This window comes from Periplaneta americana, chromosome 1 (genome assembly GCF_040183065.1).
Source record: "Periplaneta americana isolate PAMFEO1 chromosome 1, P.americana_PAMFEO1_priV1, whole genome shotgun sequence".
Lineage (NCBI taxonomy): Eukaryota > Metazoa > Arthropoda > Insecta > Blattodea > Blattidae > Periplaneta > Periplaneta americana.
Genome location: NC_091117.1, coordinates 1,792,940 through 1,813,158, shown reverse-complemented (window position 1 = coordinate 1,813,158; position 20,219 = coordinate 1,792,940). Strand labels below are relative to the sequence as shown.

The window sequence follows — 20,219 nt, the reverse complement described above, 5'->3', positions numbered from 1 at the left end:
TCAGGACTTTAGCACATTTCGCTGTGATAAGTCAAGTTTAATATAAGATGAATATCAGCACGAAGAATGGCTCTTCAGGGTCGATGACATGAAGCATTGTTAAGTGAGAGTGGCAGGTAAATCGGAGAAAATATGCCTCATACCGCGCCGGTCCATAACAATAGAGCTACAACCAATAACTTTGCGACAAAGATACTAAATTCCTCAACTTTGAACATTTCGCAACGAAGTTCTTTAGCTTGCCGGCAGCTGTAGTTTATCTTGAATTATTATGAAAAGAATATACATAACTTAAATGAATATTTTATTATTATTATTATTATTATTATTATTACTATTATTATTATTATAATTATTATTATTATTATTATTATTATTATATTATTATTATAAAATTTCCAACACAATGTTACTATTTCGGTAACAGTTGTGTGGAAGTGAACCCTTCCGAAAAGTTCAGAAATAGACACTTGGATTTCCATCGTGTCCTGGAAATATTAATCTGCAGAATATGGTAGAACACTCAAAAGTCTATTTCTGATCACATTCACTGTCCAATCTTAAAAACGTAAGTTATAAAACAATATTATCCATGTTGAATCTTTCGTACACTAATTTAACACTTGGATATAAATAATTGATTAAATTATCACAAACACAAAAACACACAAAACACAACACAAACACAAGAAATACATCACACTAACATACGAAAACAAAAACACACACAAGATCGCATCCTCATTCAGAAAACAGAAATACAACATAGCATACAGAACAGAAAACACACTACAAAGACACCTCAACACACAAACAAATAAATACAACCACACAGGCGTATACAAACTCACATGCAATAGTTGCGACAGTTTCTACATTGGACAGACAGGCAGATCATTCCAAACTCGATACAAAGAACACATTAAAGCAATAACCAGAGGACACAATACATCTACATATGCCGAACACATAACTAATGCTAACCACACATACAATAACATAAATACAGACATGGAAATCCTACACATACAACCCAAAAACCAAAAACTCAACACACTAGAACAATATGAAATATACAAACACACTAAAACACACCCTGATCAAATTCTTAACACACAGATCAATTTCAGAACACACACAGTATTTGACACAACTCTTCATCACACGAACGCACCCACACAACAGGCAGCGAAGTTGAGATGACGCCGAGATCTAGTAGGGTCTGAGGATGGTGCCGAATAGCACCGAAACAGCTGTAAGCCGCTAATTCTTACGTAATTAACACGAGTAAGATCGCCATTTAATCAATTATTTATTAACAATATTATGTTATAGGTATTGCCCGTATGTACAAAGAGCGTCGTTTCAGTAGTATTAGGTCTCGCCTAAGGTATCTACAACAAGCTAATATTATTTTCACATATATCCGTTCTGTAGATACTGTCTTGCCCTAAAATGTTTGTTGCAAAAACTTTCCAATTTATTCATAATTATGTTCATTCTGTAGTTAAGTAGACAACTCATCGAGCCATTATAACTGCGTGGAACGTTTATGCTGTTCGTGATTGTTATTGTCAGCATGGTTGGATTGTAAGGATGTTTGGGATTTGAAATAAAAGTTTGATATTTCTTTTCATTTCTGTCTTCATACTCCCCGCATTTAAATTTAACAAGGCGGAGCCTTCTCGTTAACTACTTCATAATCGCTTCCTCATTCCAGGAGGCCTAGTCTGCAGACAACAATGCAATTGATAGTCGAAACAATTCACACATCAATATGACGCCAATGAGTTGTTTGAAATTGTAATGAATAATAATGTGTCATTACAGAGAATTGGATTCATTTGGAAGATAATACCACGTTAAGTACTTTAGAAATAGACTATGTTTGATTAAGTAGTTCTGTCTTTATACTCACCGAATTTATTATCCACCCAATTTATTAGATAGATATTAGATATAAAATAATTTATGCCTTTACGACTTTAATGTATAACGGGTGTCTATGAAACTTTCCGTTTATGTATGCATGTATTTAACACTACAATTGGATATGCACCCGGTGGCAGTGATATATAATATACAATAATACCATTACAATAATACAATAATTTTATTACAGTAATAAAAAATAAAAAAAATAAAATAAATCTCAATTTATTTCTGACTATAAATAAATAGATGCAATAAAGCTAGGACTATAAATAAAAATATTCTATAATAACGCCTACAATAAGCAAAAGTAAATCTAACTTATAAGTACTTCTATTTCACCCAACTATTACCAATTTTAGTAATTACATATCACCTTAATTAATTACAAATCAACTTAATTACATATCACCTTAATTAATCACAAAAATCAACTTAATTACATATCACCTTAATTTATTAGAAATCAACTTAATTACGTATCATCTTAATTAATTACATATCACCTTAATTAATCACAAAAATCAACTTAATTACATATCACCTTAATTTATTACAAATCAACTTAATTACATATCACCTTAATTTATTACAAATCAACTTAATTACATAGCATCTTAATTAATTACATATCACCTTAATTAATCACAAAAATCAACTTAATTACATATCACCTTAATTTATTACAAATCAACTTAATTACTTATCACCTTAATTTATTACAAATCAACTTAATTACATATCTTAATTAATTACATATCACCTTAATTAATTACATATCACCTTAATTTATTTACGTATTTGTGTACGAATGATAATGATTCTATTATGATGTCACATTCATTTGTTATTCTTTTGTGTTTTATCACTGCTGGCTGGATTCGAAACTATATCATTTTAAACATGTAGTAATTTGAGTCATGCAAGCCCTACTTTAATTAATGACGTCACCATATTAATAGAAAGTTGACGAGATTTTTCAAATGCCAAGACCACGAATGTTTCGCGTTAAAATGTCATAATAACAACAGGGGAACCTCTAAATAGTTCAGCGATATCAAATGTCTCCCCCAACACACCGGAATATTTTTCTATCATCATATCAATTTTTCCATTACTCTTCGTTGAAGGCTCGAACATTCGCTCGCAGCTGATACCCTGATCTCTGGTCACGCGCTGTGAAATATGATGGCTTCCTTTCTTTTTCTGCTCGCAGGTTATGAGCTATAAAATTTTGCATGGCCGCCCTGCTATCAAAACAGCCCCCGGTCGGGTTTTCTTTTAGGGTCTTCGCTCCATCCCTACTTAAGAACCCCCTGTCCGGATTTATTCTCGCACATAACCCCAGGCAAGGCCATCCCTCAGCCTCCAGGACGGAGGGTTTCGGGAGGTGCTACCCGTCCTGCCTCGTGGAGTTATTTTATTACCGGAGTTCGATCCCAAAGACCTGGCTTCGTACTTATTTCTCAAATCGTCATAGACGAGTGTTGCTCTAGTCCCAATTACTGGCCGTTTGTACAGCCCTTAATCATCGCAATCCGCCCCTCATCTGACGTCTTTCTCCAGCTAATTAGCTGACGGCTGACAAAAGAAGATCAGAGTGCAGGAGTTGTTGCGTATCATCCAGGAGATCTCTACTTGTGTATGTTTTTTCAAGATAGTTTATTTTTCTTTGTCCAAAGACTTGCGTAGATGCCGCGTCTATTGTAATAAAATATTTCACTTTGTCATGTGGATACCTTTTTAAAATCAGTACCCTCTAGGAAAAGTTTGGCGAGCAAAAGAAAAGCGTATAGAACTTTATGCTCGACCATGCCGAAATGTAGTAATTATACACCTGGTAGCAGCCCTTTAATGGACCTCATTAAAGTACAGCTATTCATTAAAGTTCAGGTGTTCCACCAATCAGAAAACAACCCATATGAAAGCGCAAGTATCGATTATTCTCGGATATGCAATCGAAAGAGAATTAGCGAAACGTCACGGAGGCTGGAAATCAAATACTGTCGCAGAAGGTTATGTTCTGTTACTATAATAATTAGCGTTAATTTTAAATAATATTCAAATAAATTCAATTTGTCATCTCGTTTTTCAATGTCTAAATCAATTTCAAGGTTATATCAAGATTAATCTCTATTTTACTCTCTAGATTATATCAAGGTCAATGACATTTGTTTCTAGGAAAAAATCAATACTTTCGCGTCTGCGCACATCTCACGAATTACGAGATATTACACAAGGTCAGTTCCGCTCCCCAGTCAGATAAGAATAACATGAATACTTATGAATAATTTCAAGTTAGAAATATGATCGAGCATAAAAAGTCGCTTGCGCTCGTTTCATAAACATACTCGCGTCTTAATTACTACCATTATAGGCTCGTTGCACAATGTAGTATTTGCTAATATCTCAGAAAGTATAATGATAGCCAAAATGTGAATTCTGACTTCGATAAAGGATAGAAGCACCTAAAATACTGTAGCTACTTCAAAGTCACGCGCATGCCCGGGTAGCGTCCGCCATTTTCCTTTTTCTTTTTGTGCTGAGTCTTCAAGTCAGAATGACTGCAGACTGCACCATGGTAGGATGGTGATATGGGTTGTAAACGATTCGTCTTAACGTGAACTAACCACAAAACGCTAAATCATAAGGAACTAAATAGACAGTGAAAAATTATAGGCTGAATAAGAATACAGAAAAAAAATAAGTTACTAAAATCTAAATACAGGGTGTGTTAAAAATTGCTTTCCTCAAACACTTCTTTACATTTAATTACATTTTACTACACATTCCTTTACAGATTTTGTTCAAAATGGAGGTCCTGTTTCTCGATACACAATTCACAACGTTTAGACACTGATTTACAGTTGACAGAACATAACTCACGATTTTCACCGATTTTCACGAATGACTGTTCGATCATCTGTTGCAACTGATGCAGATCCTGCGGTTTCTGAGCAAAAACATCATTTTTCAAGATACCCAATAGCGAAAAATCACATGTATGTATGTATGTATGTATGTATTTATTCACACTGCAATGGGTATATACCCGGTGGCAGTGGTAACTAATTACACTCAATAATGACAATAATAAACACAATTAATAAAAAAATATAATTAGGCCTAATAATAATACTAATAATTAATACTAACCATAATTTATAATAATAATAATAATAATAATAATAATAATAATAATAATAATACCAGGGAACATCCTAAATTAAATGAAGCACGATCACTTAAAGTAACATTTATAGTAAGTCTAATTTGTATCTTAAACCTAAGTTCGAACTAAAACCCACGAGTATGATATGTTCATACCTGCACAAGTACCTTTCCACATTACACTCATTTCGCTGTCAACTCACTCACTGTACTGGAACTACAACACATTTCACTGACACTATCCTGATTTCACTAACACTTCAAAAACATTTCACTGTTCAAATACTTTGCACTGCCACTATAAACTATAAAGCTTCCCTGACAGGAACACGTTTCACTTACAGAACACACTTCACTGACACAACACACTTCACTGACACAACATAATTCTTCACTGATATAACACTTCAATAACAAAATATCATTTACACCCTTTAAATACTGTGTATAGTTACCGTCAAGTCACATAATCTGGGTGGCCATTCTGTTGTGCCACGACGGCCAATCCATTCATGGAATTGCTGGTTCAAGAAGTCCCTCACTCCTACACCAAAATGAGGCGGTGCTGCATCCTGTTGCCATGTCAACTGCATATCGGCAAAACGAGGGCTGTTTTCAAAACATTACAATGGAAAAAACAGTTGACGCACGAACATGGTTGTCAACCCACCACTTATTACACTAGGTATTCATTTGTTCAAGTTATGACATCTGTATATGTGTACAAGTATGAAACCTAAGAACGAATATTGGGGAAAGCGACTTTTGACCCACCTTGTATTTGCAGCCAACGTCCAAGTCAAAATACAAGAAAAACATATTGGATGAAAGAGGTGCACAAAAGGAATCGATTAAGGAATATGTACAGCTTTTCATACACAAAATTTTGTTTTGCATAATTTTGCTCTGTAAAATTTTTATACAATTGAGAATGGTACCAGAAAGAGGATGAAGTGAACAGATCCCTTGAAATTATGTCTAAATTATTTATAAAAATTATTTTGTTTATAATTTTGACATGTAACTTGAAACATGATAGCCCATGCAGTTTCTAAGATAGAGTCACATTTTTTCACTGTTTTATAGCTAAAACTATTCTTTAGTGCCTGACATAGAGCTATTTTTTATTTTAATTTACATTAATTAAATATTACCATGTATGTAACTTATACTAATATTTTATGTTGCATAAATCATGTAAAAAATCCATAGATAATTATTAACTACATTAATGTTATTTTACTCATTGTCAGGCACTGGGGGACATTTCAAGCTTCAAAATGACACCAATATCTTCTTGATATCACCATATTTGGCTGAGATATCATGTTTGAAAGAATTAAATATTCTAAAATTATTATTTACAGGAAATGAACTACAAACTTTCAGAACCTAGAACACTCCATCATCATATGTCACCCCTTAAGCAGCTTCATGTCGGTCCAGTTGCAGGTTCTTTCTGCCTCTCAAATACCTCCGCCTTGTTTTAACTTCAGGTGTTGAATGTTTTTTTTTTTTTTTGGCATTTCTGCCCCTATTTTCCATTCATGCAACAAATCCTGCGATGGTGTTTATCCCAGGGTTTATGCCCATCCTCCTCAGAATTTTAATTTCTCCTTTTGGACTCTTATTAAAATGACGTACATCATCACTGACACACAAATTTACAGTTTTATGACTAACAGTAAAAGATTATAAATTACTTCATTATGTAAAAACGTGTTTTCAATCTAATGATCATGCCCAGATATCTATGCATCTATTTCGGGACTAGAAAGAAGTTTATTTTACAAGCAATGCTGGACGAGGGGATTGACTGCTACGAGGGTCACTCCAAAAGTAATCCACAATATTTATTTAAAAATTACATTTTTAGCCTACAGCTTTGCTATTTTCATAGAATGTAGATACATCCTTCAGGAACAATACGTCACTTTTCCACATAATCCCCGCATCTTTCAACTGCCTTACGCCACCTTGGAATGAGGGCCTGTATACCTGCACGATAAAAGTCTGAACCAACACGTCTGAGCTACTCTCTGGCGCCACTCACGGGAACGACTTAAATTAAATTTGAATACAAGGGGGAAGGATGTATCTACGACCTCCATAAATTGCAAAGGTTTAGAATGAAAAATAAATTTTAAAAAATGTTGTGCATTACTTTTGGAGTGATTTTCGTAGAAGTGACCATGGCTGATGACGCAGAATTTTGGAAAATGGGACTTATCTGGAAAACCATAAGGCGTAAATCGAAAATTCTTACATCAAATTAAAGGGGAGAAAATTCTCTATTAAAATAGTTGTATTTTGAAAATTCTAATTTTTCATCATTTTTTGCGTTTTGTGGGTGTACATATACCTTAAGCTCAAAATTACCCAAGTCGAACGATGCAGAGCTTGCAAGGAGAGAACCGGCACAATTCTGAGAACCCCAACCGAGCAGCTCTACCTCGAGTACGTGCGAACCAATAGAAGCAAACATATACCCATATTAGATGTCAGGAAAAATGTGAGAAAATATGAACTTAGAGGGCAATAAACCACACGTTTGTTACTTCTCATGCCGCCGGCCTTTAATAAATAAAATTCTACTGTAGTTAAGGGGGGAGGGTGGTATTTTTAAAACTTTTTTCCTATTTGGTGTAAAATATTAATTTTTTGTATGTAGAGAGCTCATAGCTGTAGGAACTCAACCAATTATAAATATATTGAAAAAAATAATTGTGGGGTCCCAATTTGAAAAAAATATATACCCAATGCAGGATTGTACTAAAACCGATGTATCTAAACCATTTTTAAAGATAGATTAAATCAATTTTTGCAATGTATTTGCAAAAGCATGTTCTACAAACTGTCTGTAACAGAATTTTGATATTAGTCCCTAGATTTGTAATATAAACAATTAAAATTTAATAATAATTTTTTGATTTCCTTTCTTGCAAACAAACGGACGTATTTTTAAATGAAATCAATTAACAAAATTCTGTTACAGAAAACATTTCCTAATAGTCTAAAGAATGTGTGTTCTAAATTTCATGCATGCATCTTTAATAGTTCAGAAATTATATCCATTTTTGTCTGGCAATGTAGCAAAAGAATGAAGTTACTGGAAACCGATAAAAGTGGGCGTGTGATTTAAAAATCCATAGCGCAGGAAGTTTAAAAATGACGTCTCAACATCCGATAAGGGCACAAATACCCACAAAATGTTATGCAATGCATTCCACACATATCACAGAGTATTTTAAAGAAAACATTTTTTTTTAATTTACTCATTTTTTACCAAAAAAATATCATACTCTCCCCTTAACTTGTCTCTCGTTTCTTCTACGTCAAACCTCTTACTACCCAACACGGATCCACGTACATACGGTGTTTGTCACCGACACAGACGAACCCAATTTTTTCTGAACCACCCTGTACAAGGGATTTCAAGCTCGTCAGAGTTCTGTGAGGTCGTACCTCGTAAAGCCTTGAAGTGTACGTAAACGCATTTTCTAGAATTCTTCTATTTAGAATAAAGACCTCGTCCTTGTGTTGAAGAGATCCCACAGCCTTGAGGCGGCAGACATCCCAATCAATCTTTCTCGCGCAGTGCGTGCCCAATTACGTCATATCATTAAATTTGTTAAGCGCTACACTAACGCCGCGATCGCTCATTACCGGAAGCTTTGCCCCTGCCGACGCTGTAATTAATGTATTGCAAGTGACAGTGGAGGGGATTTATCGGACCGAGATACGATCTCGCTCCTCCGCCAGTTTGAGGTCTGCGCCACGGATGCCCAAATAACGAGGAAAGGAGTTCAAGATGAAAAATAATCCCATCACCACCATGGCTGCAACAACTCGCACTGAGAGCGTTGCTTGGCAACGGGAGACTTGCAGCACGATTCTGTACTCTGTTGAGTTTGAAGTTATGAACGAATCTTGTCGATCAGTAACAACAGAGGTTAGGGTGTGCAGCTCACCACCGTAAGGGTATTCTTTGTTATGCAGAGACATTATTTTACTTTTACTAAAATTTCTAATATTAACCTGGCTATACCTTTGCTACCCCCTTCCACGACTGGAGTTCGATGATACTGGCGTAAAATACAAACAGATCACTTTACTAGGTATAGGAGGGAAGAAAAGTAGTTCATACATTTACGTAAACTAGGAAATATCACGCTTTTGAGTTTGATAATTTTCATTAGGTTTTTGTTTAATCAAAATACAGTACAGTATTAACAATGAGTGTTTTTACTCACGAACTGAGCTGTCCATGTGGACGTATTCATTATGCAGTGTATATTATACTGTCTACAGCACATTAGCGTACAATATAGAGAATGAAGTTAAATTGAAAAATAATCATAATATGGATATTTAAACACATTTTTTAAAATGGTGGCCGTTCACTTCGATACAGGCTTCAGTTCTTTTGTGCATATTATCATACTATAGACTATTGTACCAGTTTCGTCCTTCGTACTAGTAACTCATGTGGAAATAATTCTGTACTTAATCTATAAAAGATTACCTGACATACTGTAAATTCAATCTTCACTTCTGCCCGATCCGAAAAGATAAAATTACTTAGATATGCTATCTACTTTCCATCCAAGTAGTTACGTCGCAGGCTCGTAGAAAGGAAGGAGGTTTCTTTTATTTAAGTTATTTTAAACAGTTGTATAATATTCCTAACAGAAATTAATGTTTTGAGAAAAGATAAGACAGCCCAGAGACTAGCCTTTACAGAGAGGCGTGCAGAAGTAGGAGGGGAAAATCGGTAGGCAAAGGGACGACAGTACCTGTACGAAAATATGATTCAATATTGAAAACTCTTTCGTCACTGAAAAACGCGAATATATTTCTGGAACGTACTATACTCACTAACTTAGTACTGCATAAGCGGCCTTGGTTCTGTGTGGAGGACGATTGGAAGTTTACTAGTAGAAGGGGTGGGAGTGAAGTACATTCAAAAACTCAGGTACAATAAAAATTGAAGTAAAATAAAATGATGTCCCTGTATTAAAGAAAATAAATCGGGAGAAGTGCTTAAAATCCCTTCCCCCCCCCCAAAAAAAACTCTTACAACATTGGGCACATGTACTGAGGAAGCTTTGAGGACAGTACTTAACTGGCTAATGATTTCCGCATGGGACTCGCATTCGGGAGGTTCGAGGTTCGATTCCCGGAAGGACCAACCTGACAGTGGTTTTCCACAGTTACTTAGGCAATTGTCGGGTTGCAATTGTCATTGCTACTGTCCATTTCCCTCCCGTGTAGAAAAATAATTTAGATTTCATATTATTCATCTCATTCCATAGACATATTCAGGTCAAGACGCATGTCTTCCTTCACTTACGGAGAGGGGGGGCGTTCCTGGGTTCCCAGCCTTCCGCAATATGTCGGCCAGGATTCATTCTTTAAGAGCACTTCCAAGGGCGACAATGTTGCCCGTCGCAACGAATTTTTAAGAAAAATGAGGAAATTAGGAAGATCTGTAATATTTTAAATGAAATTAATTTTAGTGTAGTCCTGTATTTTGTGTTCATACATTCATTTAGTTTAATTTCTTTTGTCAACTTAGTTCTGAAACGTCTCGAAGTGCAGGTGGTGAGACCGTTTGAAATTTCAGCGGAAGCTTCCCTCTGTATGGAAAACGGAGTACAGTATATTTTGCGTGCATTGTACGCCTCTTAATTAATTAAGGGTAAAATATACTGTATTTTGTCTAAATACCGCAAGTCATGTCTACTTTTTATTTTATGGCGGGTATTTCATTTCACGGCACTCATCCACTATGTGAGCCGCACACCCAAGCTGTGCTGTTTTCCTTCAGGCAGTTGAAAATTTTACAGTATTGTCTGGATCTAGCTGGCCGTGATTTTGGCTGTATTTAATGATCGTATTTTTGACTGCTTTTAATTTTTAATTATGTATGGAACCAAATTCAGAGCTATGGTTAATAAAGCATTCAGGATTTTGTAATCCCAAAATTAAACACAGGTACAGTTACTTATAATAATAATAATAATAATAATAATAGTAATAATAATAATAATAGTTTTATTTTCCCTGGCAGAGTTAAGGCCATGAGGCCTTCTCTTCCACTCAACCAGGATCAAATCACATACAGAAAAATACATACCGGTATACAAATATTAACTAAAAAATAATAATAAACATAATAAAGTAAAAAAGAGAGATTGAATACATATACACAATCAGTATTAACTTTAAAATAACAATAATAAAAAAGAGACTGAATACATAATCACAGACAGGAAAATACATTCTAGTACACAAGTATTAACTAAGAAAAAAAGAATTAATACATATGAATATAATCTCACAACTAAAGGAATAGTACAATTAGTATGATCAGCACAGCACGTGTTACATTGAGACAATGACAATTACCTAGATATTAGTGTTAATGGAAAAATAAAGTAATGACTGTGTAAAATAATAATAATGATAATAATAATTATAATAATTATTATTATGATAATAATAATAATGATAATAATAAGTAAAAATTATACCTAAAAAAACTAATTCTGCCCATTTAAAATATTTCTAAACAACCTAATTTTAAACAACTGAGGACTAAGACTACCCCTGACTTATGGTAGCATTTCTCTAAAATAAAATGTCCCTTAGTGTTGCAGAATGTTGAACTTTCCAACTCACGAGACCACAGCACTCAGTATCAGCAGCGATGTCAATCTTACGTATTGGCCTTCGGGTTTTGATCATATCCACTACCTACGAGTTAATTTATGCGGAAAAAATCATAGGAAACATCAGTGTTATTAAGCATTAAAATGCATATTTTAACATACGAAGGAGAAGATCACTCATCCTAGATGTACACACACTCCATATGTAACTTTACGTTGACATTTCCTAGAAACAGGTCCTACAATTTCCAGAACATGCTGTATAAAACTCAGAGTTGCATAAAACTGAAAAAGGAATCGTGCATTCTATCGTCATGTTATGTTACATATCGTTTTTGTCATACATAATTTATAAATTGTTTTACGTAATTACGTCATGAACTCTCTCGTTGTCGGCATATTTTCTCCGAATACTTAACATTGCTTCATCGTCATGTGTGAAGAGCTGCTGCCATCTGTGTACAGACTTCTAGTTTTGTTATTTTGGAAGAAATGTTGGTCATCATGTCTCCGCTCAAACCATGGAGATCTGGGAGTGAAACATGGACCTTGGTAGGCTACGTGTGCTACTTCTTAACACTGCCACTGCCAGTGTGGACGTGCTTCCTACTTAGCGTGTCACGTGATTGCATTCAATAGCAAACCATATCATAACATATTTCATGTATAAAACACAATCCAGCTACATGTTTTACATAATGTACCATATCACTCTACTATATAGCACATATGTATCTTCCCGTAACACAGCTGTCATTCTGCAATTATCTGATAGCTTATATAATTATCTTACAATACTAAACCTTCCAAAATATTATCACATATGCTATCAATCAATGACACATCATATCTTATAAGTTATATCAAACTGCATCATCATATATATTAGCACTTAGCATATATTTCTATTCACCATGTTATCTCATTATGACATTTAACATATATATATATATATATATATATATATATATGTGTGTGTGTGTGTGTGTTATATCATTACATCTTTCACGTAATATATTTTACAACATATAATATCTTATCGCCTAGCATATCTTATAACATGTACAGAATATGTTATATCATTACATCTTTCACGTAATATATTTTACCACATATAATATCTTATCGCCTAGCATATCTTGTAACATGTACAGTATATGTTATATCATTACATCTTTCACGTAATATATTTTACTACATATAATATCTTATCGCCTAGCATATCTTGTAACATGTACAGAATATGTTATATCATTACATCTTTCACGTAATATATTTTACCACATATAATATCTTATCGCCTAGCATATCTTGTAACATGTACAGAATATGTTATATCATTACATCTTTCACGTAATATATTTTACCACATATAATATCTTATCGCCTAGCATATCTTGTAACATGTACAGAATATGTTATAACATTACATCTTTCACGTACTATATTTTACCACATATAATATCTTATCATCTAGCATATCTTGTAACATGTACAGAATATGTTATATCATTACATCTTTCACGTAATATATTTTACCACATATAATATCTTATCGCCTAGCATATCTTGTAACATGTACAGAATATGTTATATCATTACATCTTTCACGTACTATATTTTACCACATATAATATCTTATCATCTAGCATATCTTGTAACATGTACAGTATATGTTATATCATTACACCTTTCACGTAATATATTTTACCACATATAATATCTTATCGCCTAGCATATCTTGTAACATGTACAGTATATGTTATATCATTACATCTTTCACGTACTATATTTTACCACATATAATATCTTATCATCTAGCATATCTTGTAACATGTACAGAATATGTTATATCATTACATCTTTCACGTAATATATTTTACCACATATAATATCTTATCGCCTAGCATATCTTGTAACATGTACAGAATATGTTATATCATTACATCTTTCACGTACTATATTTTACCACATATAATATCTTATCATCTAGCATATCTTGTAACATGTACAGTATATGTTATATCATTACACCTTTCACGTAATATATTTTACCACATATAATATCTTATCGCCTAGCATATCTTGTAACATGTACAGAATATGTTATATCATTACATCTTTCACGTAATATATTTTACCACATATAATATCTTATCGCCTAGCATATCTTGTTGTATACCATATGTACATGTACATAAACAGCACATAACATGTACTGTATCGTATATGTAATTTTATCACGCAATATATTTTGTCTTGCATTTGTCTTATCACTTAAACATCATTTTATCTTGCCACATAGAATAAATTGCAAATTACTGTGTTAGATTGCCTCCTATGATATATCATCATACAAAATCTTTCTTGTGATAGACAGATAGCTACTTTATTGCTTGGACATAAGTACCTCATGCATAGCAACGTCAATACAAATAAAATCATACAAAATTATTTGCCAAGTTAAAATATTCGTTAATGCTATACAAACTGTGTTCATACAATTTTCTTTTAATTAACGATTTGAATGAATCATAATTTAAATTTTTAGTTGAGTTAGGTAAGCTATTATAAAACATCAGAGACATACAATAAAAACTGTTTTGTGTAGTCTTGTATCTGCATAAATCAAGTCTTATATCATTACAACTTCTCGTATGGTGTTCGTGAAAATGCAAGTTCAAAGGGAAATTATCGATATTCATTTTGGTATATAACAAACTCTGCAATACATGTAGCGATGGAAGAGTGAGAATTTTACAGGATTGAAATAAAGGTTTACAATGTTCTTTTGGTCCAACACCACAAATAATTTTCACTGCTTTCTTCTGTAATTTAAAAATATTAAAAGATGAACTATGATTCTCCCATAATAAAACACCATATGTCAGAAGGCAAAAGGAAGTAAGCGCCAAAACTTTGATTTTCACATTATAGTTGATTAGTATGTAGTATTTTATATTTGTTTTGAAGTTGATGGATGTTTTCGTAGGCTATATACAGAGTGTAACAAAAGTCTCTGTAACAGTATGTTACTATTATTCTCTTGTTTAGTTTCCATTTTCTCAGGAACCATGACCAAATTTTATGGTATAGGTTTTGGTACTACTTGATTGTGGTGTGATGCAATCCTTTATTAATAATTTGGCTGAAAATGTGATATTTACCATCACGTATTTAAAACATATATATATATATATATATATATATATATATATATAATAAAATTTACACTGTACCAGAAACTTTTGTTACAGTCTGTATTTCGATATTCAAAGTAAGTCCTAAGCTGTATGCAAAGTGGAACATTCATGTCAAAAATAAAGATTTTGGATTTCCTTCAGCTTTTGAGATAAGATCGTGTCACCTGTCGTGTATATAGCACTACTGGGTGTTCAGTTCAAAGTGTGTCATGGCTCGCTGTATGCCGTCATGTGGCTAGCCGATGAGCCTAGAGAATTCAATCTTCCTACATCTCCGCAAAGGCGTATTACCTATACGCAAGAGAAGTTGCCTACCAAGTACGGCGTTCATTCTGAAGAGTACTTACCGATACGTACGGTAACGCCTGCAGTGGCAGGAATGTGAACTGTTTGGAAACACGTGCTGAAGTGAGTTTTTTTTTCTTACTGTCGGAATATGGGGAGAGGGTTAAGACGATTACTTACGTATTTGTTGACATTAACTTCGTCGGTTAACATGGACACGGAGCATTTGATTTGTATTGTGGAATGTTGCCGTACGCAACCGATGATAACAAATACCCTGCGTACGACTTGCCCGCGCAAAACACAGTTCGAAAGAGGTTATGGTAGCACACAGACCGTACAGACCGCCATCTGTTGCTACGACGTTCAAGTTATACCGTACACGTTCTCAAGTTCAGATTGAACGGTCCACACCTGTGGAGTAACGGTCAGCGCGTCTGGCCGCGAAACCAGGTTGCCCGGGTTCGAATCCCGGTCGGGGCAAGTTACCTGGTTGAGGTTTTTTCCGGGGTTTTCCCTCAACCCAATACTAGCAAATGCTGGGTAACTTTCGGTGCTGGACCCCGGACTCATTTCACCGGCGTTATCACATCCATTTCATTCAGACGCTAAATAACCTAGATGTTGAAACAGCGTCGTAAAATAACCCAATAAAATTAAAATTAAATCAGATTGAACGCCTTGATTAATAGGCAACTTCTCTGACATAAAAGCTGAAACTCGCTTCAAATCGCTGACTCACCAACAGTGACGTCATGGCACACTTTGAAATGAACACCCGGTATTGTAATGAATATTTTGAGCAGACATGTGAAATCAAGCTGTTTGAAGTGTGTGGCGCAGGATGCGTGTGTTGTACGCACCGGTGTGCGTGTGTTGCAGAGCCGTCGCCGCTGTACGACAACAACCACTACCACGAGGAATGCCTGCGCTGCAACTCGTGCGGCCTGAACCTGACGGGCCCCAACCAGAAGAGGGCGCGGCGCTTCAAGAACCAGATCCTCTGTGACCTCCACTTCGCGGACGTGGCGCTCATGGAGTGCTCCGACTTCATGCAGCAGCTGCGCAGCTTCAAGCCGCAGAGCCTGGGCTGCGCGGTGGCCCGGCGCAAGAGCTCCACCACACTCATCTTCCCCCTGCCCCCGCAGGCCTGCTCCGGTGAGTACAGGCCAAAACTAATGTTTTTTGTCATGCAGCGTTGCGCCGTGTTGCTGGTCAGTGTCTTTCCAGGCCGGTGGATTGGCCGTGGAGGACCTGGCCATCAAGATCTCCTGACTTCACTAGCCTGGAATTTCCTTATGGTGACACATGAGTATGGTAGCGTACGCCGCTCTTGTAGATGATAACGGAGCCTAACAATCAGGATTTTGGCTGCAGCGGATTCGATACCTGCTGTTCCTGGGATCTGGTTCATACGTCTGATCAATGTTAAAACTCTAACGCCGTCTACCGGGCTAAGTGCGGTGCGTGACGTCGACCCTAAGTTCTCTAACAAAAGAAGTTTGTTTCGTCGTCTTCTCTCATCCCTTAAATATAATGTACGGACTTTTGGGATACACGATGTATTGATGTATGGTTTCCAGGTCAAGACCCGAGCTTTACCTTGTACTTTGTTTAATTTGCGGTGAAATTACGGAATACTATATTTTCATGTTTCTTTTTTTTTTACGAGTCATTCGCTCTAGTTTTCATCAATAAGGAGTATGGTAAGACAGACATTCGCAAAATACAAAAGCAAAGAGACGTCATTTCGTTGTGGTGAAGATTTCTGGATCTAAAAATTAGCCATCATAGGAGGAGTGATGCCTCCCTTCACCATATAATGCACTACTGCTTATTCCTGACCTTATTTCAGGGGTTGCAAAGAGGTTGGGCTATCCAACAAGTCAGCATTTACCAGAATTATTTATGTATTTATTTATTTATTTATGTATGTATTTATGTATGTATTTATTTATTTATCTGCTTACTTCTTCAGTCTATTTATTCATTTACTTATTCATTTATTCATTTCTTCATTTATTTATTTACTTCATTTATTTATTCATTCATTTATTTATTATTTATTTATTCATTTATTTATTTATCTATTTATTCATTTATTCATTCATTTATTTATTCACTTATTTATTTATTTACTTATTTATTCATTCATTTATTTATGTATTTAATTATTTATTCACCTATTCATTTACTTTATTTATTTATTTATTTATTCATTTACTTATTTCTTTATTATTTATTTATTCATTTATTTATTTATCTATTTATTCATTTATTTATTCATTTATTCATTTATTTATATACTCATATATTTATTTATTCATTTATTCATTCATTTATTTATTTACTTATTTATTTATTTACTTATTTACTTATTTATTTACTTATTTTATTTATTCATTTATTTATGTATTTTTCATTTATTTATTTATTCATTCATTTATTTATTTACTTTATTTATTTATTTACTTATATATTGATTTATTTACTTATTTATTCATTTATTTATTCATTCATTCATTCATTCACCATAGACCTTGTCTTCCGCATAACATCAAATATAAAAATGATATCAATATAGGAGTTAAGTGCAGTGAAGAAGTAATGGAAAACTTTCTTAGTTGCAAGTTGGTAGAAGAAAATTTCTGAGAATGAGATCTGTGAAGTTAGTTCACCTTTTTGGGTTCCAGACATTATCGTGGGGGATCGTTACCAAGTGGAAAGGTGCTTACTCGAATATATTGAAATTTGATACGAACATCTTATTTTCTTTAAAGAATACAATAAAATATTTCTGCAACTTTCTTAAAGACAAATCCTGAGTCAATATACAGGGTGATTCACTAAGTTCTCTCCCGGTTTGTGGAGGTGATTCCTGAACTTATTTGGAACAAAAATGTAAATAAATTAATGGGATGACATTCATAACTACTGAGTTACCGTAATTTGAAAACGGCAGAAAAACACTTTTTTTTGGGATTTCACTAACAAAAATGCAAAGAATAAAATACGAACAATTCATTGTTTATGTATCAGTCTCTTTCATTTAGAGTGGATTTAAATAACATTTGCGAAAATGCCTTCCTGAATCTCAAGGCAACGGTACGCACGGGTGTGAACCGCACTTGTAGCATTTCGCAGCTTCACACGTTTGTTCCTTATTGTCGACGCGGCATCCAGAATGCGTTGAAGCAACTCTTCGCGTGTTTGTACCTTAACCTGATACACTACGTCTTTCATCCACCCCAGATGCACGTGCACGTAGTCATGGCAACAGACATGCCTAGCGCTCCATTCACTATGACGCGTTTCGAAAATGTATTGTGACTCTGTAATTATGGATGTGGTCTCATTAATTTATTTACATTTTTGGTTCCAAATAACCTCAGGAATCACCTCCATAAACCGGAGGACGACTTAGTGAATTACCCTGTATATAGCTTATAATGCGAAATTCCTTTGGGAGCAGAATGATTATTTTCTTTTATTTCTGGATCGTAATGATGGAGCCATGTTTAGTTTATAGTATGATCCAAAAAAAAGTTAGAACATTCTGTTCAGAACGGCGGCAAAGTGACTTGAAAATTGCCACTTTGAGCCCAATTCCTGGATCCTCCAAAATCATGTCATACGCGGCATCACTGTTTTCTGGAGTGATCTTCCAATCCAGCACGGTGTTCATCTTCGATCCCCGTTCATCCTCTCTTATATTCCGAAAACTAATTTTTGTGGCAGTGTACGAAGGACTGTGATCCCTCAGTGTAGCCACCATAACCACGTAAATTTCCTTTCCGGACAACCGCCGACAGACAGATACTATATTTTATCAAAATTGAATGTATCTGTTATAATTTGTTTCAAACTCACCATATAGAATCGGCTAAACGCTTTATCATCAAACATAAAGTGACTATCGAGACACATATTCGTCTCCATGGTAACCGTTTCGCTTTTGTTTATAATGAAGGTCCAAGTCAGAGTGCTGCATTGGAGTTAAATCGCTCGCTTGAACTCGGTCGAGTGTCGCACCCTCGAGTGAGATACGATCGGTCGTGATACGCTCGTAATAAATAGAAGCACAGTACAAGGTCATCTCACCGACATGTCTTACCTTGTATGTAAGGCGACAGATAAGATACACATATGTTTTGCTCACACGGTAAAAATAAGGCTTTATTTTCTGCGTTTATGACAAACGTTTAATGGAACGTACCAAAACAGGAACATGAAGTTATAAATAAAATAGTATGAAAAACTCCGATATATAGTTATTATTGATAATTAATAATTATTCAATATTTGATTTACCACATATATAATATGATAGGTCCATACATAGTGTTCCGCCTATATACTGCGACCATGTAGAAACGTTTTACAAAATATTATTGATATAGCAGTAGATTAATAACAATATTAGTACAGAGATAACGTCACAGAAAATATAATAAAACGAATAATCATGCTGCACAACTGTTACAGACGCAAAGATTGATATACTAATTATTAGAGATATTATTATTATTATTATTATTATTATTATTATTATTATTATTATTACTACTAGAAAACTTGATACGGTTCTTGCATTATCGTGATTGTGTTCTCCGTTTATAATAATTACATTTACATCCAATAACATCTATCAGATGTGGCAAAAACAAAATCACTCCTGTGTGGGGGGGGAGGGAACATTTACTACAACATTTATATTACATTTTAAAGCAAGTTTTGTAGTTATACTATGGAGAGGTTAGTTAAACACTGCAAAGTTTTAAAATGATAAACATCTGTGATGTTACTACACAGTTCATCACTGTAACAAGAACGAATGTCTAACGCTCGGCTTATACCGTTCGAGGATTTATCGCTCGTGACAATTTTACCCATCATGCATGTGCGCTACCTATCGCATTATGCTATGAACTACTTGGCGCTCGAGCGAAAACGT

General features: G+C 34.5%; 1 protein-coding gene across 1 annotated transcript in view; it reads left to right on the top strand.

Annotated features, from left to right (window-relative positions):
• Window positions 1–20,219, top strand: part of rsh (radish) — a 370,766-nt gene that overhangs the window by 128,610 nt on the left and 221,937 nt on the right. The window contains exon 3 of the mRNA XM_069825057.1: window positions 16,148–16,423. Within this exon, the coding sequence (XP_069681158.1) occupies window positions 16,148–16,423 (276 nt within the window). The remainder of the gene's footprint in view (window positions 1–16,147; window positions 16,424–20,219) is intronic.